This window comes from Perca flavescens, chromosome 9 (genome assembly GCF_004354835.1).
Source record: "Perca flavescens isolate YP-PL-M2 chromosome 9, PFLA_1.0, whole genome shotgun sequence".
Taxonomy (NCBI): Eukaryota; Metazoa; Chordata; class Actinopteri; order Perciformes; family Percidae; genus Perca; species Perca flavescens.
The window spans coordinates 28517757-28537592 of record NC_041339.1 but is presented as its reverse complement, the minus strand read 5'-3'; the positions used below and the strand labels follow the sequence as shown (position 1 = coordinate 28537592).

General features: G+C 39.9%; 2 protein-coding genes across 2 annotated transcripts; one reads left to right on the top strand and one right to left on the bottom strand.

The window, feature by feature from the left end:
* The first annotated feature begins 13123 nt into the window (after positions 1 to 13123).
* On the top strand, positions 13124 to 18179 carry ebna1bp2 (EBNA1 binding protein 2). Its single transcript, XM_028587334.1, has 9 exons — positions 13124 to 13364; positions 13762 to 13845; positions 14060 to 14232; positions 15396 to 15519; positions 16366 to 16455; positions 16603 to 16678; positions 16898 to 16988; positions 17111 to 17276; positions 17396 to 18179. Exons 1-9 carry the CDS (start codon positions 13272 to 13274, stop codon positions 17441 to 17443), a joined length of 945 nt encoding a protein of 314 aa, XP_028443135.1. The 5' UTR covers positions 13124 to 13271; the 3' UTR covers positions 17444 to 18179.
* cfap144 (cilia and flagella associated protein 144) lies at positions 18170 to 19474 on the bottom strand. Its single transcript, XM_028587335.1, has 4 exons — positions 19239 to 19474; positions 18783 to 18842; positions 18495 to 18598; positions 18170 to 18303 (listed from the first exon to the last, which is right to left on the bottom strand). The coding sequence occupies exons 1-4, from the start codon at positions 19357 to 19359 to the stop codon at positions 18208 to 18210; spliced, it is 381 nt and encodes a 126-aa protein (XP_028443136.1). The 5' UTR covers positions 19360 to 19474; the 3' UTR covers positions 18170 to 18207.
* Positions 19475 to 19836: the final 362 nt, after the last annotated feature.

Here is a 19836-nt window from a genome sequence, read left to right as displayed (position 1 = left end):
TCTTTCTGTCTGCTGGACGGTAGCGTGGTGGTGCTGATGAAATATGGACTTGCTCTTTCAAGGGAGGGCAAATGCTAAACTGTCACACATTCCGCTAAGGCAGACAGCAGTGAGCTTTGTTACACCGGATCTGAGTTGTGACCTTGTTGTGATGAATGGGTAAAGTTTTGGGACAATACGAATGAGCTGTATCGAGCAAGGAGTCTGCATAACACGGTTGCATTGCTTACTGTAAAGCTTTAGTGCGTGACTTTTTGATATTAATAAACGTCCGTTACATTCAAGCCAGTGCCAAATGAGTTACTACAAAGCTAATTAAGACTAACAGCTCCACACAACTCTCTCTGTATTTCTCAGTATGGCTATGTTCAGGAGTTTGTGGCGTCCAGTGACTTTCCCGCGCAGAAACTCGAGTGAAGATAATTACCTCTTCTGTGTCCATCATGTTTTTCAATCTTCCGTGTTCACCTTGGCTACAAAGTAACTGCATGGAGGAGAGGTGGGGGCGCGTGCGCGATCACGTCAGGCTTGTATACGGTCGAGGTGGTTCAACACAAATACAAAAAGCTACAATACAAATACATAAGCGACAACAGAAGTGTGTGTTGTAGCGTTTGTGTTTAAACTTTTGTGTTTGTGTTGTGGCTTTTGTGTTTGTGTTGAACTGTCTTGGCCACCATACTTCTATCATGTTGCCGCGCTGACAGTTTTGTTGTCATTACTTAGAATTCCTCAGGGGGGTGACAGAAACTACACACTATGGCAGCCAACATCAACTGGCGGCCCGCGGGCCACATCCGGCCCGCCAAAGCTTTTAGTCCGGCCCGCAGAATAATCATGAATTCACAAAATGTAAAGAGGAAAAAATGTGTTCTGTTATTTATCATTTCAAGCATTTAGAGCAACAACCCAGCCCCCTGTATTTGCATCTCTATTCACATGCCGGGATTCTGTACAGCGATGCCCGAGCTCCACACATACAGCTGAGCCGAGATGTGTGTGCGTTAAAACACGCAGCACCTGACTGGGAATTATACAGAGAGAGTTACCAACGCCGCTGGAGCAGATAAACTCACGCTAGTTTCTTTTCTGTAAATAGGCTACAATTAAACCTTCGTGAGTAAAAAGTCGATACTTCAATGCACTCACCTGTGTAGACCGGCATTAACATGTAGAAAGCGATATTTCAATCTGCTCTGTCTGCTCAGTCCACCACGCTGTTTTACACAAACACAGCTCTACTCTGTAAATAGTGAATTTCTACAAACAAGCTAAAACAAAAGCTGTCGGTTTTTAGTCTAACTGTTTATCTTAGTTTGCCGGGAATCTGGAAATTTTGACAAATTCTTCACCTCACTGCTGGCTGAACAAACCAAAGTCTGCGCTAGAGCGGTAAATCTATGGAGGTATTATAAGACCAAAACAGATGCATCTGGCTACTTAATATGCACATGAATGACGCGATCGTTATGTTCGCGTTCTTCATTCTTGACGATGATGATGATGCTGGTTGTATTATTTTGCAACAGCATCTTTCATTGCAAATGAGGCATACATGAGGAGTGCATAGCCTGCTTATCAGTCCATTCATCATTAAAGCTGGGCTTTTCCTCATCAACTTTTTGCTTCAGCCTTTTCGACAGTGACATGTTTACCTGACAACAGCCGTTTCTTTCTGCAAGCATTTTCCACCAATCAGGACGCTGCATACTACAATAATGTTTCCATAATCACAGACTTTAACCATCACTCCTCAGTGAACTGCCTCCTAGCCTGAGATCTTTTTCTAGTTAAAGAGCCAGTTATCATTATGGAGTTTCCATGTTTTTTAGGAGTTTGCTCACACTAATACATGTAAAAAAGAAATAGCATTAATTCAGTAAGAAAGTGAAAATTTATAAAACTTACTAAGAATAGGCGTATTAGGTATAAATTCATTTTATTTTCTTTATTTGAAAGTCCGGCCCCCAGAGTGTCTGCTTAGAAAAATTCTGTCTCTTGAAAAAATCTAGTTGATGATCCCTGCACTATAGCTTTAAGGAGTTTGATTAAATGGACGTCTTGGTGCCAGAATCAATTTTAACCTTTTCAGCGTTTTCTCTTCTTTTCTATTTTTTCCTCCTCAAGTCAGATATCCATTCACTTTGCACACTAAAGATAAAGTTTTTGAATATATATAGCCACCTACATTTAAGTAGGTCCACTATTTGTCTTAAGTTTTAAAGCTTAACAAACAAAGAGGAAGTTAGGAATACAAATTAGTTTACAATGAATCCATAACAAATGTGGGAAGGTTGCATGCATTTGTTCCCTCTTCTGTCTGTATGTCGTTTTGTGCTGATTCAGTGTGCTCACTCATGACCCTGACTGCAGCTCAGTCACCTTGCCCACTGTGATGTATGAGACTGTGGCTCATTGAGCACAAACAAGGATAAGACTTTATGGAGAATTTAGAAAGACTAGTGCAAAATATGATTGATGAGGAAATTATCTGATGAGATGAGATAAGATGAGATAGTTATTTCCAGTCATTTTTAACAAAAAAATGATGACCTGCATCTCAAGCAACTTCATGTGACAGAAAAGAGATGAAAAATGCCACCATTACCATATTTTTGATTACTATTCTTTGGTGAGAAAAAGGGAAACACAAAGCAAATGATCGTGAAAACATTCCTGCACCTCCAGCTCTCTCTCTGCCCATTAGACATGCACATTATGGCAATGCATCAACTGTGTCACAGCACTGTAGAGTACAGGTCTTCAAGGGTCTAAAATTGTAAACCCTAGAACCTGAAACCCGACCAGGGACCCGTGGAGGTTTGGATCCACGGTTTATACGGTCAACTGTGTCTGGGTCCCGTTCTATTACCGCGGGTCCCAGGTCTGTTTAACATGAAATGTAATACCTGAGTGAAGATCAAACAGGCTGATCATGATAAAGGGCTGTGTGTAGAGGTGTAGCCATGGTTCATGCAGGTGTCTAGGTAAGAATTCAGATACTTTATTTGCATTTTGTATTAAAAGGTGTCATCTGTCTCAGGGATCTTTTTCTTCGGGGTGTGGATGCTTCTCTCCAGAGACAGAGATATTTTGCTGCTCAGCCTTCATCTTGTAAGTCTCCACATTTCAATCCACAGTGTCCTTCTTCAGGGTGCTGAACTTCAGCATGAAAACTCATGTCAGCATCCTTCAGACCTTGAAGGGTAACAAAAGTACAAAAAAATTAAGACGAGTGGGACTCAGAAAGTGCTCACTCAAGACTATTTTATAATTCACTACATGTAATCAGAAGTATTCGGGGTCATTTGTCTGAAGCAAAGCTATTTTGGGAGTGCATTGATGTAAGCAGCACTCATGGTGCCCATGCTAAGAGATCTTCATTAGCACCACAGCTGGCACTGCAGCCTGACATTTATCTGCAACTGATCATTTCAGATATGAATTTTCTACAAGTAGATTAATGTTCATTGAGCGTCTGAGCTTTCAAGTCCTGGGGGCCCAAATGCAGGTCACATTAATTAACTAAGGCCCCCCTTTTAAAATACTTGTACTGTACCTAGTATTGTCTGCATTTGTTTTTGTTAGTTATGTAGATATTTCCATCTCTGTCTGGCCAGTTTTGTAGCTGCATGTTTTCTTGTGTGTTTTCCGTACACATGCCTTTTTCCTGCAGGCACAAAATTGACAAAAAAAGGACACTTTGCCAACAGAATTAGACATACATGATTTTTTCTGATTGTTTGGCAGAAAAGTACATCATCATATTCATTTTCTTGTAAAGGATATGGACTAAACTCATTGCAATGGTTGGTCATGCAGCAATGTTGAAAATATTCTTTTTGTTCCCTAAAATGGAGCTCAGCGTAAGTTCTTACAGGATGACTTCAATAACATTTTCTCATCACTTGATCAGCTGTTTCTAGGCATCCACTTGTCAGTAACCAATCAGATTCAGCTATTCACTTTTCAGTTAAACCAATCAGATTCAGCCATGTATTACAAAAGCCAATCACAGCATGACATCCTGTTTTTAAATCTGGTCTCTTCTCTGCGGTTGTCAGTTGTCATTTCAGGATCACAGTGCGACCCACCTCCTCCCCTTCAACCTCCTGTCGTCTCACCCATGTTCCCTGGGTATTCGTCAGTTGACCTCCCCTTGGGGCTCTCAATTAGTTTCCTGTGCATCTTCATCACCACTACCAGTGTCTAGACTCCATCGGGGGATGTGTCTAGGTTTCCCTACCTCTTTAAAACATATTTGATATGATGTCTAATCTCCATAGACTTTGTACATTTCATAATTTGGTCATGTAACAATAAATCTTTTCATATTTGCAAGGAAGTCTCTCCTGATTGAATTATTTTGGGTGTGACTATGGGTTCTTACTGAAATGTCGAAAGGGAGTCCCATAACTCTCTTAATCTGTGTGTGTTTGTCAGCAGACAGAAAACGAGGCAAACCCTCCATTATTAGCCACAATGAGCAACAATGGGTCACTAGAGAGCTCATTTCCAGTTTACACTGTGGCATTTATTTTCATAAGTTGGTGGAGTGATAGACAGGCAGCCCTAAATGCTTGCCTAGTAAATGTTGAGCTTAATTACAACAGTGTTGCTATAATTGGCTATAATGTATAAAGGTGGCTGCCAAGCAAAACTATTATGCAAGGTTTTTTTTGTCCACACTAGCTAAGCTACTACTTTGCAAGTTTAATGCTATGTTTACACGTGGCCGGCTATTTTCATAAACGGACATTTCTACCTCTCGGTTTTCAGAAAAGTGTTCGTTTATATGTACCCATGTATATATGCCTTCAATGCAGTCAAGAGCACGCCAGACCTGTAGGTGGCAGTGTAACGAGAAGCTCAAGCCCACGTTAGCCAATCAGAATCCCGACAATAGCAACTACAGCAACCAATCACGTCCTCTTTCTCTCTCTTGGCTGCCTAAACCTCCGTTTGTCTCAGTTTACATGCAAACGTGCAAACAAAGTTTTCCAAAATCTCCACTTTGGTCGGAGTTTTTAGAAATAATCGTTTTCTGTGATAAAAACGGGGTTTTCGTGTAAATGAGAGGCCAAACCGCAGGAAAATATCTGCGTCTTCCCTTCGTGTAAATGGGGCCTAATTTCAAAGGATCTGCACACCCACGCAGGTGTTTTCAGTTATCCTGCCTAATTACACCTCTGCTCAGGTTGAAGTTGGTAGGAGTTGGGCTGAGGTCTCCAAAATGTCATGAACTAGTGTAAATGTTGACAACATCCAAATATTTTTTGCATATGATCAAGCTTGAGATAATCAAAGTGTTAATGTTCAGGCCGTTCCTGGTGCAACTAATCTGACAGGCATCACAATTGAAAACACGTGTGGGTGTGTTCAGGGGTGAATAGTCTTCAAGAAAGAACACTACATTTACTTTGTTCACAAAATAAGCACCAAACCTGGATGAGTATGAGGATGTGTTTCAGCTAGCATGCCTAATGGGAGCACTTTGTTTACCGCAGACAAAACAATTTTAGTGAGTGAGTAATATAATTAGTGAGTGTTATCTCTGTTAGCTGTTCCAATTTTTACAAGCAGGAACAGATTACATTATAAACAGAAAACACCCAATCATGTTTCAGCTTTTGACAAGAAAATTGTTGTAAAATATGGAGGTCCAAAGAAAACCTGGAAGTATGGATGGATGGATGGATTGGTGTTTTACTGCTACATGTACTTGCATTGCATTTGTGACACAATTTCACACTAAGGACCTGTTTACACGATGACGCTCGCGGATGAATACAAAAAATATTTTATTGTTTGTACCTTTCGTTTCTACGGCGACGGCGTTTTTGGGGCTTAAAAATGCTAAAAAGTGAAACCACCCTCCAGAATGGAAATCTTAAAAACGCTCTACCTTCAAATTACCGTCTAAAGTAAAGGGTGAGATCTCTCACTCTGGACTCATGGGAGGCTGAACAGCTGAAGGTAACACACAGAAACACACACACATACGAGGAATAAAAATTGACAACGCAACGCCACTTTTGTGTTTTCTCTTCAGATCGTTTCTGTCTAAACATAGCCTAAATGTCCACATTTATTTCAAAAAGCGAAATATAAAAAGGTCAAGGTCAAGGTAACTTTATTTATACCCAAAAGTAGATTTGGTTTACAGCGAGTGTTGAGTGAGTCAGCCTCCTTTTGACGGTAGAATGTGCTGCTTCGTTCCGTAATCTAACGTTAACCTACGGCTAAATATTAACTAGCTGAATGCTTCGCCACATAGTCTTGGCGGCCAATGTTGGTCATTTCTCCCCAATGTCCGTTTGTGTAGTATTTGGTTTAGAAGCCGTTATTGTTGATTTTTCACGGTACAAAGTCCTGCTATATACTCCGTTGCAGTATTTCTAGCTGATACTAGTGAAACAACAGCGTAGGCTGCGGAGCGAAGCGCAGATTCCAGGAAACACTCTGGCCAATCAGAGCAGAGTGGGCTTTGACGGGAGTTGGGGTTAAAGAGAAAGGCACTCCAACTGAGCATCTCATACAGAGGGTAAATACAGGTGCAATAAAGTGTTTTTTGAACATTAAAGCATGTTAACACGTTCTACTACAAACACAAAATACAAGTATTAACCTGAAAATGCTATATCATAGTTGCCCTTTAAAGAAGAATTGAGGGACAGTCCATCGAAGGCTCTACATGTACCTGGAAATATGGCTTGCTGCTGTACAACAACAGCAAGGAGCAAGATGTTGAAAGGAGGCACAAAAGGATGGAGATACCTGATTTGCAGGGCGTTAATCAGAAACATAGGGAGACGGGAGATAAATGAGTGGACAATGAGTCAGTGAGGAAGGCAATTATTTGTGGGGAGGAACACAATGAAGGGAGGATAGATGGGATGTAGAAGAGTGGGCAGTGAGAGGACGGGGTACAGAGAGAATGAAAAGAAAGAAAGGTAGAGGGAGGGAGGGACAGATGCAGAGAAAGAAGGGACAGACGAGAGGTAAGGGGTAAGGTTGTGCTACTGTGAGAAGAAAATGCCATTGGCACACACACAAACACACACACACACACACACACACACACACACACACACACACACACACACAAGCACATACATACAGATGGTAGAAATGCATGAAATAGGAGTTAAAAAAGGGAACACACACACAACCTCCAGGATTTGTGTTGAAAAAGTGTGGAAGTGTGGTGTCAAGAACCCATGTGTGTGTGTGTGTGTGTGTGTGTGTGTGTGTGTGTGTGTGTGTGCGTGTTCAATTTGCTGCCAGAACATGCATTCAAGTTATTCCCCATAAATGAAAGTGATCCATTAGCTGTTGTGAGAAAGTTAGCAGAGCACAGAATCCCTAAGTATGGCCAGATGGACTAACTGGCTGGCTGGCAGGCAGGAAGTAACAGGCTGTACGCTTCTTTTTGATTGGCTCTAATTATGATCTACTGCCGTGCCCAGAGAATTGCTGAATGGGTGATGTGTGTTGTACGTGTGTGCGCACACACTCGTCTGTGGTGAATCCAGAGTTTTTGGAGGATAAATAGGACAGGCTAAGATGTTAAGCAGGTTAAAAAAAGATTTTGGGTTGACTTGAAGACTATATGGTAACACAACTATCTGAAGTAGTTGTATTTGTTCCAGTTCCAGGTTGTAGTTCCTCGTTGTAAATAACCTACTGTTTACAGGCGCACAATTGTCTAGAGCTGAACAATTCCAGGGACACAAATTAAGACAGAATGAGATGTTCTTCCCGGTTCTGCCTTGCTGTGTTCAAGTATTTTATTTAGTTTATTTATTATATTAACCTGAAATTTGAAGGTAATTCTTGATCTTAGAAAAAAAAATAAAAAAGTCAGAGTCGAAACATAAAATGTCCTCTCTTCTTTTGTCATCCTCTTATTCTTTCTCCCTTTCTATTCACCTTATATCTTTTTGAATTCTCATCTAATTGTTCATCTCCTCTTTAAGCCTCCATTCTCCTCATCCTGCATTACTTATGCTCATCTTGTTTTTACTTCCTCTCCCTCATCCTCCTCCTCATCTTCCTCCTCCCTTGTCCTGTTCTTCCTACCTCCCTTCCCTCCCTCCACTTCTCTTTCCTCTTCTTTCAGAGGGAGCTGCTCTACATGCCAGGCCTCTCCCCTCGCCTTCTCTTTTCATCCAACCTCTAATCAGATCAATTCACTATTTCATTCACAGGGATATAATAAGGTGATTATGCATGGGCCCCACGCTGCTTCTACCCATACTTGGATTCTCACACACAAACCCACACAGACACTGCCCCTTTAGCGCTGATGGAAGTTGACATCGCATTTCTCTTAAACATTCTGTGGATGTCCTCTGTCAGAGAAAGCTGGCAACCTGGTGCTTCCCCGATTAATTTGTCTCTTCACTTCTAATCAGTGTCAGGATAGAGGACGCAGAGGTGGAGGAATGAGGAAGAGGAGGAGGAAGCCAGGAGAGAGGAAAGCAGGGAAGGGAAGGCGCTTCTAAATGTTTAATTAGAGTCCACCTGGAGACCTCTTTAGATCAAATCCCAAAAGCTCCACACACAGATGAATTTATGGGATGACATCCATTGTTGCAGCTCTGCAGCCACCAATGTCTATGTTTCTTTACCCATATGCAATACCTTTATCTTATAAGAATAACCCAGTTCCTCTATGGTTGATTGCTTCATCCTAATATTTAAGCATATGTTAAAAGTAAATTGATAGGCGGAAATATCCATACTAATAAGACTGTGCTTTAAATAATTAACAGCTGTTTTTAATTGCATTGTGTGTAGAATGACTTGTAAAGATGGAATATCATGATCTCCACTTAGTGGCTTTTTTGGAGTTTTTAATCGCATCACACTGTCTGTATCAGCACATGGAGTTTAGGTGAGATGTGGTTAAAAGATCTGGAAAAAAATCAATACATTTGAATTTTATGTCAAAGTTTTTCCAAGGCAAAAAAAACAACTTTTGTGCTCAATCAATACTGTTAAAGTCAACAATAGGTTAAACAGGATAGACAAAGATATTCCACATATCACCCAAAGTAAGTAAAGACCCAGAACTTTTCACACAATGTTTTGATCCAGCAAGGATACTCTTCAAATCCTGTCTGTTTTGCAATACAATGTTGAAGTTGGGAGGTTCAGATTATGTGCAGTATCTTTTCTGTATTTTGTTGTGACTTTAGCTTCTTAACATATCTTGTTAAGATTAGAGTTACTTTTGAAGGTGGATACAGCGCTCATCCTTGTGGACTTTTTAGTTCCTGCCTTTTATATTCCCCATACAAGTACTGTTTGCTAATTAGACTGTGGACACTTGCATTGCTATTTCCCACAATGAGCCAGTCCATCCAACTGTTTTGTCTTGGAGTTTTTTGTGAGTGTTTTTTTTTCTTGTTGTGTGAGGAGCACTGAGGAAAGATATATACATGTATTGTTCAGCTCCCTTGTAGACCTTCATCCACACCCAACTAGTTGATGAGTTCATGGATAACACCTTCTACCACGTCTCACCTTTTACATTGTTGGCCATTGCCATCTGCGCTCATGATGGTCCGAAAAATTCACCTGAAAGCTTCTTCAAGTTGTTTGTCAGTATGTACCTTTCTCAGACTGCCCTCAAGAATTTTATACAAGAATTCAGAAACAAAAACAACTTTTTTTTTACTGTATTCAGTGTGTGTCGTAGCCCAGTGATCCACCAGGACACTGAACTGCAAGCTTGCAATTTTCACTTCATTTAAACAAGGAGAAAGCAGATGATGGGAGGGGAGCGAATAAAGAAAATCACAGAGAAGTGCTGATACATAAAATGCCTCGGTTGGGCAATAGAACACCTGGCCATATGGGGGAATAACATTGATTGGCTGCAGAGTCAAACACTCCCATGAAAGCAAACCATGCAGCCTCATGAAGCCTATTATTTCTCACTCTGTGCAGGGATGTTCCAGCTCATATGAAGCATTAGAAGCAGCACCGTGAGTAGTTAAGACACTATATGCATGACATTGCCACATAATGCAGACTGTTTTGAATAATGCAAACATATAGGCTACCTAAGGACAACAATATTAACCTATTCCATCTGTGTGGATTTGCAAGCAGAAGAGCTGGCCAGAAACTGAAAACTGAACAAAGCGGTCAGCTTGCACTACTATTGCATTTTTGTTTTGTCATTTCCATTATTGATTTAAAGGATCTCTTATCACGGCAACCTTCGGAAGAGGAGTTCACCATGTGCATACAATGAGAAGACACCTCTCACAGGCCCCGTTACCAAACACCACCACTATGCTTATTTTTATTTTTATTAAAGTAGGCTGCCCTTTAAATTCAGTTTACAAATTAAATGTGAGTAGGTTGCAAACATTTTTTATTTTTATTTTCTCTTACACAACCTTTTTGCTTTTTCAGTTGTCCTGCCATTTTTTTCTCCAATTCAGATGTTTGTTTTTTTTGAGTCATCCACCAATCGCACAGTAAAATCCTTCGGATATAATATTCCATCTTGAGAGGACAGAAGAGGAATAGATGGCTTAGCAGAGCTAAAGGGCACAAACAACTTCCTGTTTACAAATCTTGGGGGGGTGATTGCTAATAAGATGGGATTTTTCCATTTGAATGTTGCCTAATAATGCATTTTCTATGCATATACAAACTGATTTTTGGCCAGTGAATCTGGGAAATAGCAAAAAGGAGACCATCTGGAGAACCTCTGATAAATGAAAATGCTGTCTCTTGTGATTTGGCTAAAGTCAATGCATAAATTACTTATTTTTTCTTCAATGATAAGAATTACACGAAGTCTGTGTATTGACTACTGACATTTTCCCCTGCCACCCTCCCTGCAGTATTTTTGGTTATCTAATTATAATTGTTTGTGATTTGGTTATAAAGACCTCACTTATCTTGCCTCTTTTCCACCCTGATCACTCGTTGTTATTCAGCCTCTTGGCTGCACAGCTGCTTTCTGGGTAGCAGACTGAGGCTGGGCCAAAGGAAAACATCTGACTGGAATGTGGGTTGAACACTGGGCTATGTTTAATTCCCAGTTGTAAGGGAGGAAGACAATCAGCTGCATACCCATACCGGATCCACTTGCCCTGACTTTGACACTCAGTGGATCTGTGGACCAGTTTCCACAAAGCACTTAATGATTGGGTAATACTGCACCTGATGGTCTATAGGCTGAATTATAAAGCACTTTATCACCTGGCCAGGGTATATTATGTGGTCATGTGGAACTGTAAAAGAACACATATATTGCACACTAATCAAACAAAACTGCAACAACAGCAACATATTCATAGTGTATTCAGACGCCTCACTTTCAGTGAGGCGTCAGTAATTTATCCCAGTAATTTATCCAGACCATTGTTTATTCGCACATTGCCAAATCTCCTCAGGCTGATTTAATGCCACATAGGAGCTAACCCACTAATCCAACTTAGGCCCAGACATTCATGACTGTGTTATTTTTTGTCCCAAGCTTTAGCTGCCAGGAATAACTCCAAGAGAGGAGCTTGACAGAGTGTATCCAACTTATTTTCAATCTGCTGTCAGGAAGCAGCATGTCGCTCTGAGATGAAGAGTGACAAAGAGATGCGAATTCAATGGACTGCATTACTGTCTGCATAATGGCTAAAGCGATTATGATGACAGAAATGGAAATTATGGTATTTTTCTTTCCTTTTGAAGACATCTCAGAGTAGGGATCTGACCATGCAGAGAATAGAGGAATTATTGGTGGTGAAGTACAAATCGTAAATATTGATTTCCATCAGAACAGATAGAAAGACACTCTTGGGGAGATCTGTCCGTTTCTGCTTTAAGGACTAGGAAGATAAGCCACTGAAAGAGACTGATGGCATTTCAAATGAACAGTGGTACTCACTACAGAAGTCCCCAGTTATCAGTCTACCCTGCATCTATCTGGTATAAGTGTTAGACTCACTTGTCCAGCCTTTTGAGCTCTTATGTTAACTGCAAGTCTCAAGACTGTCAAATCAAAAGCATGTCAGCCTAACCTGAAAAAGCCACTTTACACTAGAGAAACTAATGCCTTGTTGAACAAATACTGTTTTGATCTCTGTAATGGTGTAGTTATTGCAAAAGTGAGCCTGCCATTAGAAAAGACGGCTGCACATCCTTTTTGAGGTCACAGTGCTCCTGTCCGATCCTGAAAACCACCATTAAAGAGAGGATGACTCGAACTATCTTGTTTTGTGTAGTGAGAAAAAAAAAAAGTATTGATTGCAGTGTACAGGATCTTTGTTAGGGTTTTTTGATTGTTAATTAATTTCAAACCTATATAACACAGAATGGAGTTTCATTTTTCAAGCAAGTAGGATTACAGACCAGATTGCAAACATCTCTTGTATTTTTGTTAGTTTTACGTGCATTTTTACAGGTTCTGTGCTTGTTTAAAAATTGCACATTTTGAGTAAGATCAAGTTACGTTCATGGTCTCTGGGCAAAGCACATGTGCACGCTCCGGCTCTAACTGCACGTCCTCCACACATGACTGCGACGTGACTTAAAAATATGAATATAAAGTCTCTCTATGCAACATAAAAGTGAATGGTTGTGATTCCCATCCTTTCTCTGACTACAGTGCAAAGTGATAATGCTGCAGATTGGACACTAACTCTGACCTTCTCACATCTATCTATCTATCTATCTATCTATCTATCTATCTATCTATCTATCTATCTATCTATCTATCTATCTATCTATCTATCTATCTATCTATCTATCTATCTATCTATCTATCTATCTATCTATCACTACAATCTGCTAAGGTGCACGACAGCACCTCTAGGTGGAATCTCTTGACATTACATACAGTTGCCCAAGTAAATCTATTTTCACTAATTTACATTTTACATGGGTTTTCACGATGTAATCTCTGTTATATACGTAACATTTGTTTTGCAGTCCTTCAAAAACTACAATAATGAAATGTGTTTATATCGAGGTGTAAAAGGGGAATTTAAATAAAATAAAAAGTACTACGCACTTACAATATTTTCAAAGTAATGACCAATAACGCCACTATGTTCCTGTAGTAGATCTTTTCCCCCCCATGTAGGAACCTTTGATTTCACACATCCTTTCCGCCGGCGGACTATGTTAGTACACCGTTACCCTCCGTCACTTCCTTCCCACGTGAACAGCTCCATACATGTGAGGAGCCGTACATCCACATTGGATTTATTCGCGTTTAAAGCAACTAGATCACATATTGTCATCTTATGATTATCGATAGCAGGACGATGGAGTCAGCAGAGGAGGAGGAAATGCTCGGACAGGACTCTGAGGAAGACAGCGAGTTATCAGACGACGAGGTTAGTGAACTGTTGACATGCTAACATTGGCTAACGTTAGCAAGCCAAATCTAACAACTGCAAAATTAACATTATTTGTGCGGCACTCTGAAAAGGTGCTGTTTATACAAAATTGAACAAATGAGACAGACTTGGCACGTACAGTAATCTTATGTGAGGAGATAACGGTCAAAAGGACGAAGCCTGTTATATAATATTTATTTATTTACATTGCACATATTGTTTATATCGTTACCTCGTTACCATACTGTGAGCTTATGCACATTCCCTGGTCATTATGTTTGCTCTTTTGCATTTTAAAAACGAATATATTGTATATCAAGGATTTTTGGAGGCACAATTTATGTAATAGATTAGGCCAAAGGTTATACCTATAACCACATTTTATTTTCTTTAGCTTCAAGAAGCCTTTGCAAAGGGGTTGTTGAAACCAGGGATGAACGTTCTGGTGGATAAACCCAAAAAGTTTGTCAACAATTTGGTGAGTGAAATGTTGATTTCCTGTCCAGTTTTGGTGTATATTAGGTATGTAGAAAATGAAAAGAAAACACGTTTGACATATCAGGTCATTTTTAGTGATGACCTTTATGAAAATGTATGAATAGAACAAATTTTGCAACTATTACAATAATGTTACTTGTAACACACTTGGATATTTGCTGATAACACTATCTCCCATGTGTGTTGCGATGCAGGAGGGTCTGAAACAGTGCCTTGCTGGTTTCCGCAAAGAGCTTCCCTGGGTGGAAAGGTTGGATATGACCAACCTGCCGGCTGAAGACGTCATTTCCAAAGCTGAAGGGAAAGTTCCAAGTGTGGCCAACGGAGATGTCAATGCAGATGATGATTTCCAAAGAGAGATGTTCTTGTGAGTGACCATAACTTGATGCAACATGTGATTAAAAAGCAGACGTGTGTAAAGCACTAGAGACCCATACTTACATAAGTGACTTGAGTAGAAGTTGAAGTGCTCTTTAAGCACCTCACTTAACTGGAAGTACTAAAGTATTGAACATTTTTTGTACTTAAGTATTGCAAGTAGTTTATTTTAAAATGTACTACTCAAGTACTGAAAGTAAAAGTACAAGTATTGTAGTTATTAAAGAAAGCAGTCAAAAGTTTGAATATCATATTGTTTATATTATTTCAAATGTTGAGCCTAAAGGACACTCACAATTCCTTTTGGCTGTAGCCAAAGGAATTAACAAATATTAAATGTATAATATTCAAAATAACAAATACTGAAATAAAATGTACAACTATCACACTGTGCAAGTGAAATGAACATCCTCTCCAGCACAGTAACGATTAAAGCCCCAAAAAACATATCACACACTAGCTAGTAACATGTGTGATGAACAGGAAAGTTAGCAAGCTAGCAAAATACAGATAAGTATAAGTGAGTGTGGTCTAGACCTACTCTATCTGTAAAGTGTCTCGAGATAACTCTTGTTATGATTTGATACTATAAATAAAATTTAATTGAATAGATAAACTAGCAGTTTCACATCACAGGGTCAAACGGTTAACATTCAGTACTCACTAAAGACTGAAACAACTCAGGAATAGATTACTCTGCTGCAACAATAGCTAAATATACAAACTTACATCGTCTCTGACTTCTGAACGGGCGACCGTAATGAAAAGAAACACAACACAATCTTGGGGATTTCTTACGTAATTACGTACATAGCTAAAGTAGCCGTAACTACACACACTGTAACCTACACAGTCTCCGTAGCATGAGGAATTCACAACAGTAACGAGTAACGATGCAGCACATATACAAAATGTAATCGTATTAAACTCATCGAAAATATGTACGCAAGTAAAAGTGGCAGTAGGAGAAAAAAAATAATACTCCAGTAGAGTACAGATACAGCCTTTTAGTACTTAAGTACAGTAGTGAAGTAGTTCTACTTCGTCGTTACTATACAGCTCTGATAACGTTTTTTTTGACTCCTTAAGAAAAATCTAACCCTGTCACATATTTAACCCCTGCATGATACATCTGTGTTTGTACACTTACAGCTACCGTCAAGCTCAAGCTACAGTTCTAGATGCATTGCCTCTCCTAAACAAGCATGGCATAGCCACCAAGAGGCCTGACGATTACTTTGCAGAGATGGCCAAGTCCGATCAGCACATGCAGAAGGTGAGCTGGTTCTCGAATGTTACACTCGTGTAACACAGGTGCAGTTTTGACACACGTAGTTAAAGCAAAACAACAAGTTCAAAGTCATACTCGTATCATTAAAATTTAAATTATCTTACCGAAAGAACACAGCTGCAAGACCTACAGCTGTGTTCTCCTCTTAATTATTTGTAATTATTTACACAGCTTGGTTGAATACTTGATTCGGCTTGGTCTATCGCTGCATTCTATGGTCTGTTATTTCTGTATAACGGACCGTTGCCATGGACAGAGTTCTGATAATGGACTCTGGAGGACCAATTTTGAAATCAATGTTTGTGCTCATACCGCTGATCCGTGGATCACGTAGGGAGAGAGAGAGGGTGGAGGAAACGGGGATCGCCAACAGCACCAATGGGAACCGTGCAAACATGTTCAGCTCACTGACCGGGGCGACCTGGCTTCCGCCTGAGAGTCGTGCTCATCAGCGATAAAGTTAACCGCCTTGACTGGGACGCACGCAGGCATTATCAGCGGGTAACCTCTGTAGGAGTAGCTGTGCAATAAGCCGTGTAATAAGCGGGATAAAGTAGAGCGAGCCGGCCATTATTGTGAATTGAACCCCTTCAGGCTGATTCAAGAGCATCACCCTCTGGGTTTTATTTCGCAATAATGACTGCTCTACATTATCCCTTACATATTATTCTGGGTGATGGAGACACTGAGAGCCTTTAATTAATCTATGTGGGCAGTTGACATTTTATCACACATATTGGTTCAGGAGCTCAGCACAGTTGCTCTTTCTTCCCATTGGATTTCAATCCTAATGTTTGCAGGGACAAAAATGTTTTCTGTTCCTCTGTCCAGATCAGGAAAAAGCTGATCTCAAAGCAGCTGATACTGGAGAAGTCGGAGAAGGCCAAGAAACTGCGTGAGCAAAGAAAGTTCGGCAAAAAGGTTGGTCCCTGTTTTCAAAGGTTATTACTCTTATAAATCTGTAGGTCTGCCTTCATAATGGGAAGTATGCAAAAACAGATGCTAGACCAGCAGCCAAATTTCCTCTTTTGGTGTGAAGAATTAACATGAATTTGGAATATGTGCTAGGTCCAAATAGAAGTTATCCAGAAGAGGCAGAAAGAGAAGAAGGCTATGATGACTTCTGTAAAGAAATACCAGAAAGGTGAGTTTTTTTTTTTTTTTTGTGGCTTTATTCACACATTAGTTTCACTGCCTGACAAAGGTGAAAAATGTATTACTGTGTCATTTATTGTGCCCTGGGGAAAAGGAACCTCTGTAAATTGCTGTAAAAGGGTATTAACATAGGTTCTCTGTAAATATTTTGATGTGTGAGAATATTTTCAAATTGAGGTTTATGATTTCTGATTATCTCCACTCCCAGGAATGACCGACAAATTGGATTTCTTGGAAGGAGACAAGAAGAAGGGTAAAGACTCTGCTCAGGGCCCCAAAAAAGCAGCAAACAAGAAGGGGTAAGGTGTTACATTTCAGCTGATCACATTGCAATCATAAAACTCAAGCGTGGTATTTGAGAACTCTTGACATTTGTTGCATTATCACAAAAAGCCAAACGTTTTACTGTTATTTTTGACAGCCTCAATGCCAAGAGAAAATACAAAGAGCAGCGGTTTGGCTTTGGAGGCAAGAAGAGTGGAAAGAAGTGGAACACCAAGGAGAGCCACAACGACGTTTCCAGTTTCCGCGCCAAAGTGGCTAATGCAAAGGGAGGCAAGGGAGGGAAGAAAGGAGGAAAACAAAATGTGAGTCACACACACATGAAACACTGATTCAGTAAATGTAGAACCTGCCATAGTGTTAGATTTACTGTGTGCGCCGCACTGTAGAGAAGTAAATTGTTTTCCTCCACTTTGTTTTTCAGAAACGCCCTGGCAAGTCTGTGCGCAAGAAGATAAAGTCTCGCTCGTAAAAACTGACTCGGGCTGGTCAATAGGCTGGACTTGGACATTGTTTGTAGGCAGGGTGTCCCTCACCTGCTCCCCAGTCTCTTCCCCCATATACACCAGGAGACGTTTATGGGCTTTTCTTCTGCTCTTTTTGTACAACATGCCTTCCGTTGATTGATATGAAGGACACTTCAAGCCTCATAGAGAGTGGGACGTCCTGCCCTATTGCTAAGGAAGCTTGTGTGCAGGAAATGAATGCAGAAAAGGTCTCATAGAGCTACCCACACCACAAAGTCTTTTTCCAAAAAGAGAAACAATTTGAATGTTACGAAAATGTCTTTTCTTCTCTATTAGTTGATATAGACCAGTTTTATTGTCTATGGACATATAATTGTCTCTCCATATGCGCATTTGATAAGGTGTTAACTACACCAGCCTCCTTGCCGTCTTATTTTACATTGTGTGCTCTTTGGAGTTTGGTGTATTCTGTTTTATTTTTTTCTAACTCCGCTCCTTGAGCTATGGATTGTCTACCATGTGACATGACATTTTATAATATTGAGCAGCTGTTAGTTTTGCCCTTTCCTATAATAAGATTAGTACGTGATGGCCAAGTCTGCTTTGTATAGACATGTGCAAATGTTGCCCCTGCAAGTGTTTTTCTTAGCTTGCTAAGATGAAAATGCAAAAGGGAAGTTTTGGCGATGACACCTGTATGTTTTTGTTCAACAAATAAATCTGGACATAGGTTGCTCACTTTTTGGAGATTATCATTATTTATTTTGGTCTAATGTGATAAACGCAGGGCAGATTCTTGGTGTTTGGTGACGTCCGAGCTGAATCGGTAGAAATTGAATCTCTTGTCACTGCGGTTCGATGGGATCTGAGGGAAAAAAATAATGGACAGAATCAGCAGTCGAGTAAAATCTGGAGATAATTAAAATTGTACCTTTTTAAAAAAAAAAAAAAAAAAAAAAAAGACCATCTTTTGATTTGATTGTTGAAATTAATTGAATTTAGGTACTCCAACTAAGTGCAAGCTCGCTGCTCACAGTGCCCCCCTGATTTCCTCACCAGTGGAGTTGACATCCATCCTATTTCCTGACTCTCAGTCTGTGGAAATGCATATTTCTTGGTGGGTTCCTGGCGGGCCCTTTGGAAGGCCTCAATGAAGTCCGCTGGAAAAGAGAAATGTATTTGCGTAATCAGTAACAGATTTTCTCAAACATTAATTATCTCCATCTACTTCATCCTGTTTGGGATCACAGGGGTCTGGACTAATGTGATAGTGATTTTATTCAGAAAAAAGGAAACAAACTTGTATAACCAACTTTGGTTTCAAGGGAATCAATGTTAACTTACAGCTCTCTGCAACATCTTCTTTTGGTTTCCTAGACATGGGTTTGTCTGGCAGGACATGTACTAAAATGTAGTGGAAACACGTTGTGAAAAAAAGCAATTATAATGCAACAATTTATTCAGTCTAATGAATCAACAGATAATGTTACTTCACTTTTTGCAAGTGGTGCTTCCAATTGTATTAATATTGATACTCTACTGTTCACATTTGGATCACACATTGGTGGAATTAGTACTCAGATCTTTTAGTTAGGTAAAAGTAGTATAGTTCTGAAACAATACTAAGAAGTCCTACATTCAAGAGTGCAAAAGTATTAACAGAAATTTTGACTTTAAGTACAGTACAGTTTTGTAAGAAAAAAAATCTGACATTCATTTAATCTCAATTTGAGCTATTTATGTGTACAGAGAGAAGACTGGGTGAAGCAGGACCAGGACGGACTAGTTTAGTTGACTTACATTTCCGGTGTGGGTTGATGCTGAACTCCGTGTGGAGTTTCTGTTGTCTTTGCTCTTTCAGGATCGTTTCAACATGAATTGCGTTTTGATGGACCAAATCCAGTTTCTCCTTTCCTGCCATGTTCTTTTTATCTATCTATTTATTTATTTTTTTTAACAACTAAAACAAATCAGCACTGAAGCCGAGACCTGGCAAAACAGAGACTCTTTCGAAGACGCGAAGGAGTTTACATCTGATTTCGTTACCTAGCAACTGTCAACACCGCCTCGCGCTGCAGTAACGTGACTCGAACACACGGCGGAGCCGTGCGCTCACATTTGGTCATTGTTGGATGAGTACAGTTGTAGAGCAGGGGTCTGCAACGTTTTTTGGACCCGAAGCTGAAAAAGAGGCGAGCAGGGACCCCTACTACATATAGATCTCTCTCTCTCTCTCTCTCTCTCTCTCTCTCTCTCTATATATATATATATATTAACTGTGCCTACAATAATGTGTAAAGCCTTACAAAAAAAACTTTCTGATTGCTGTCACGCTTTAAAAATAATATATATATATATATATATATATATATATATATATATATAAACAATAATTTGG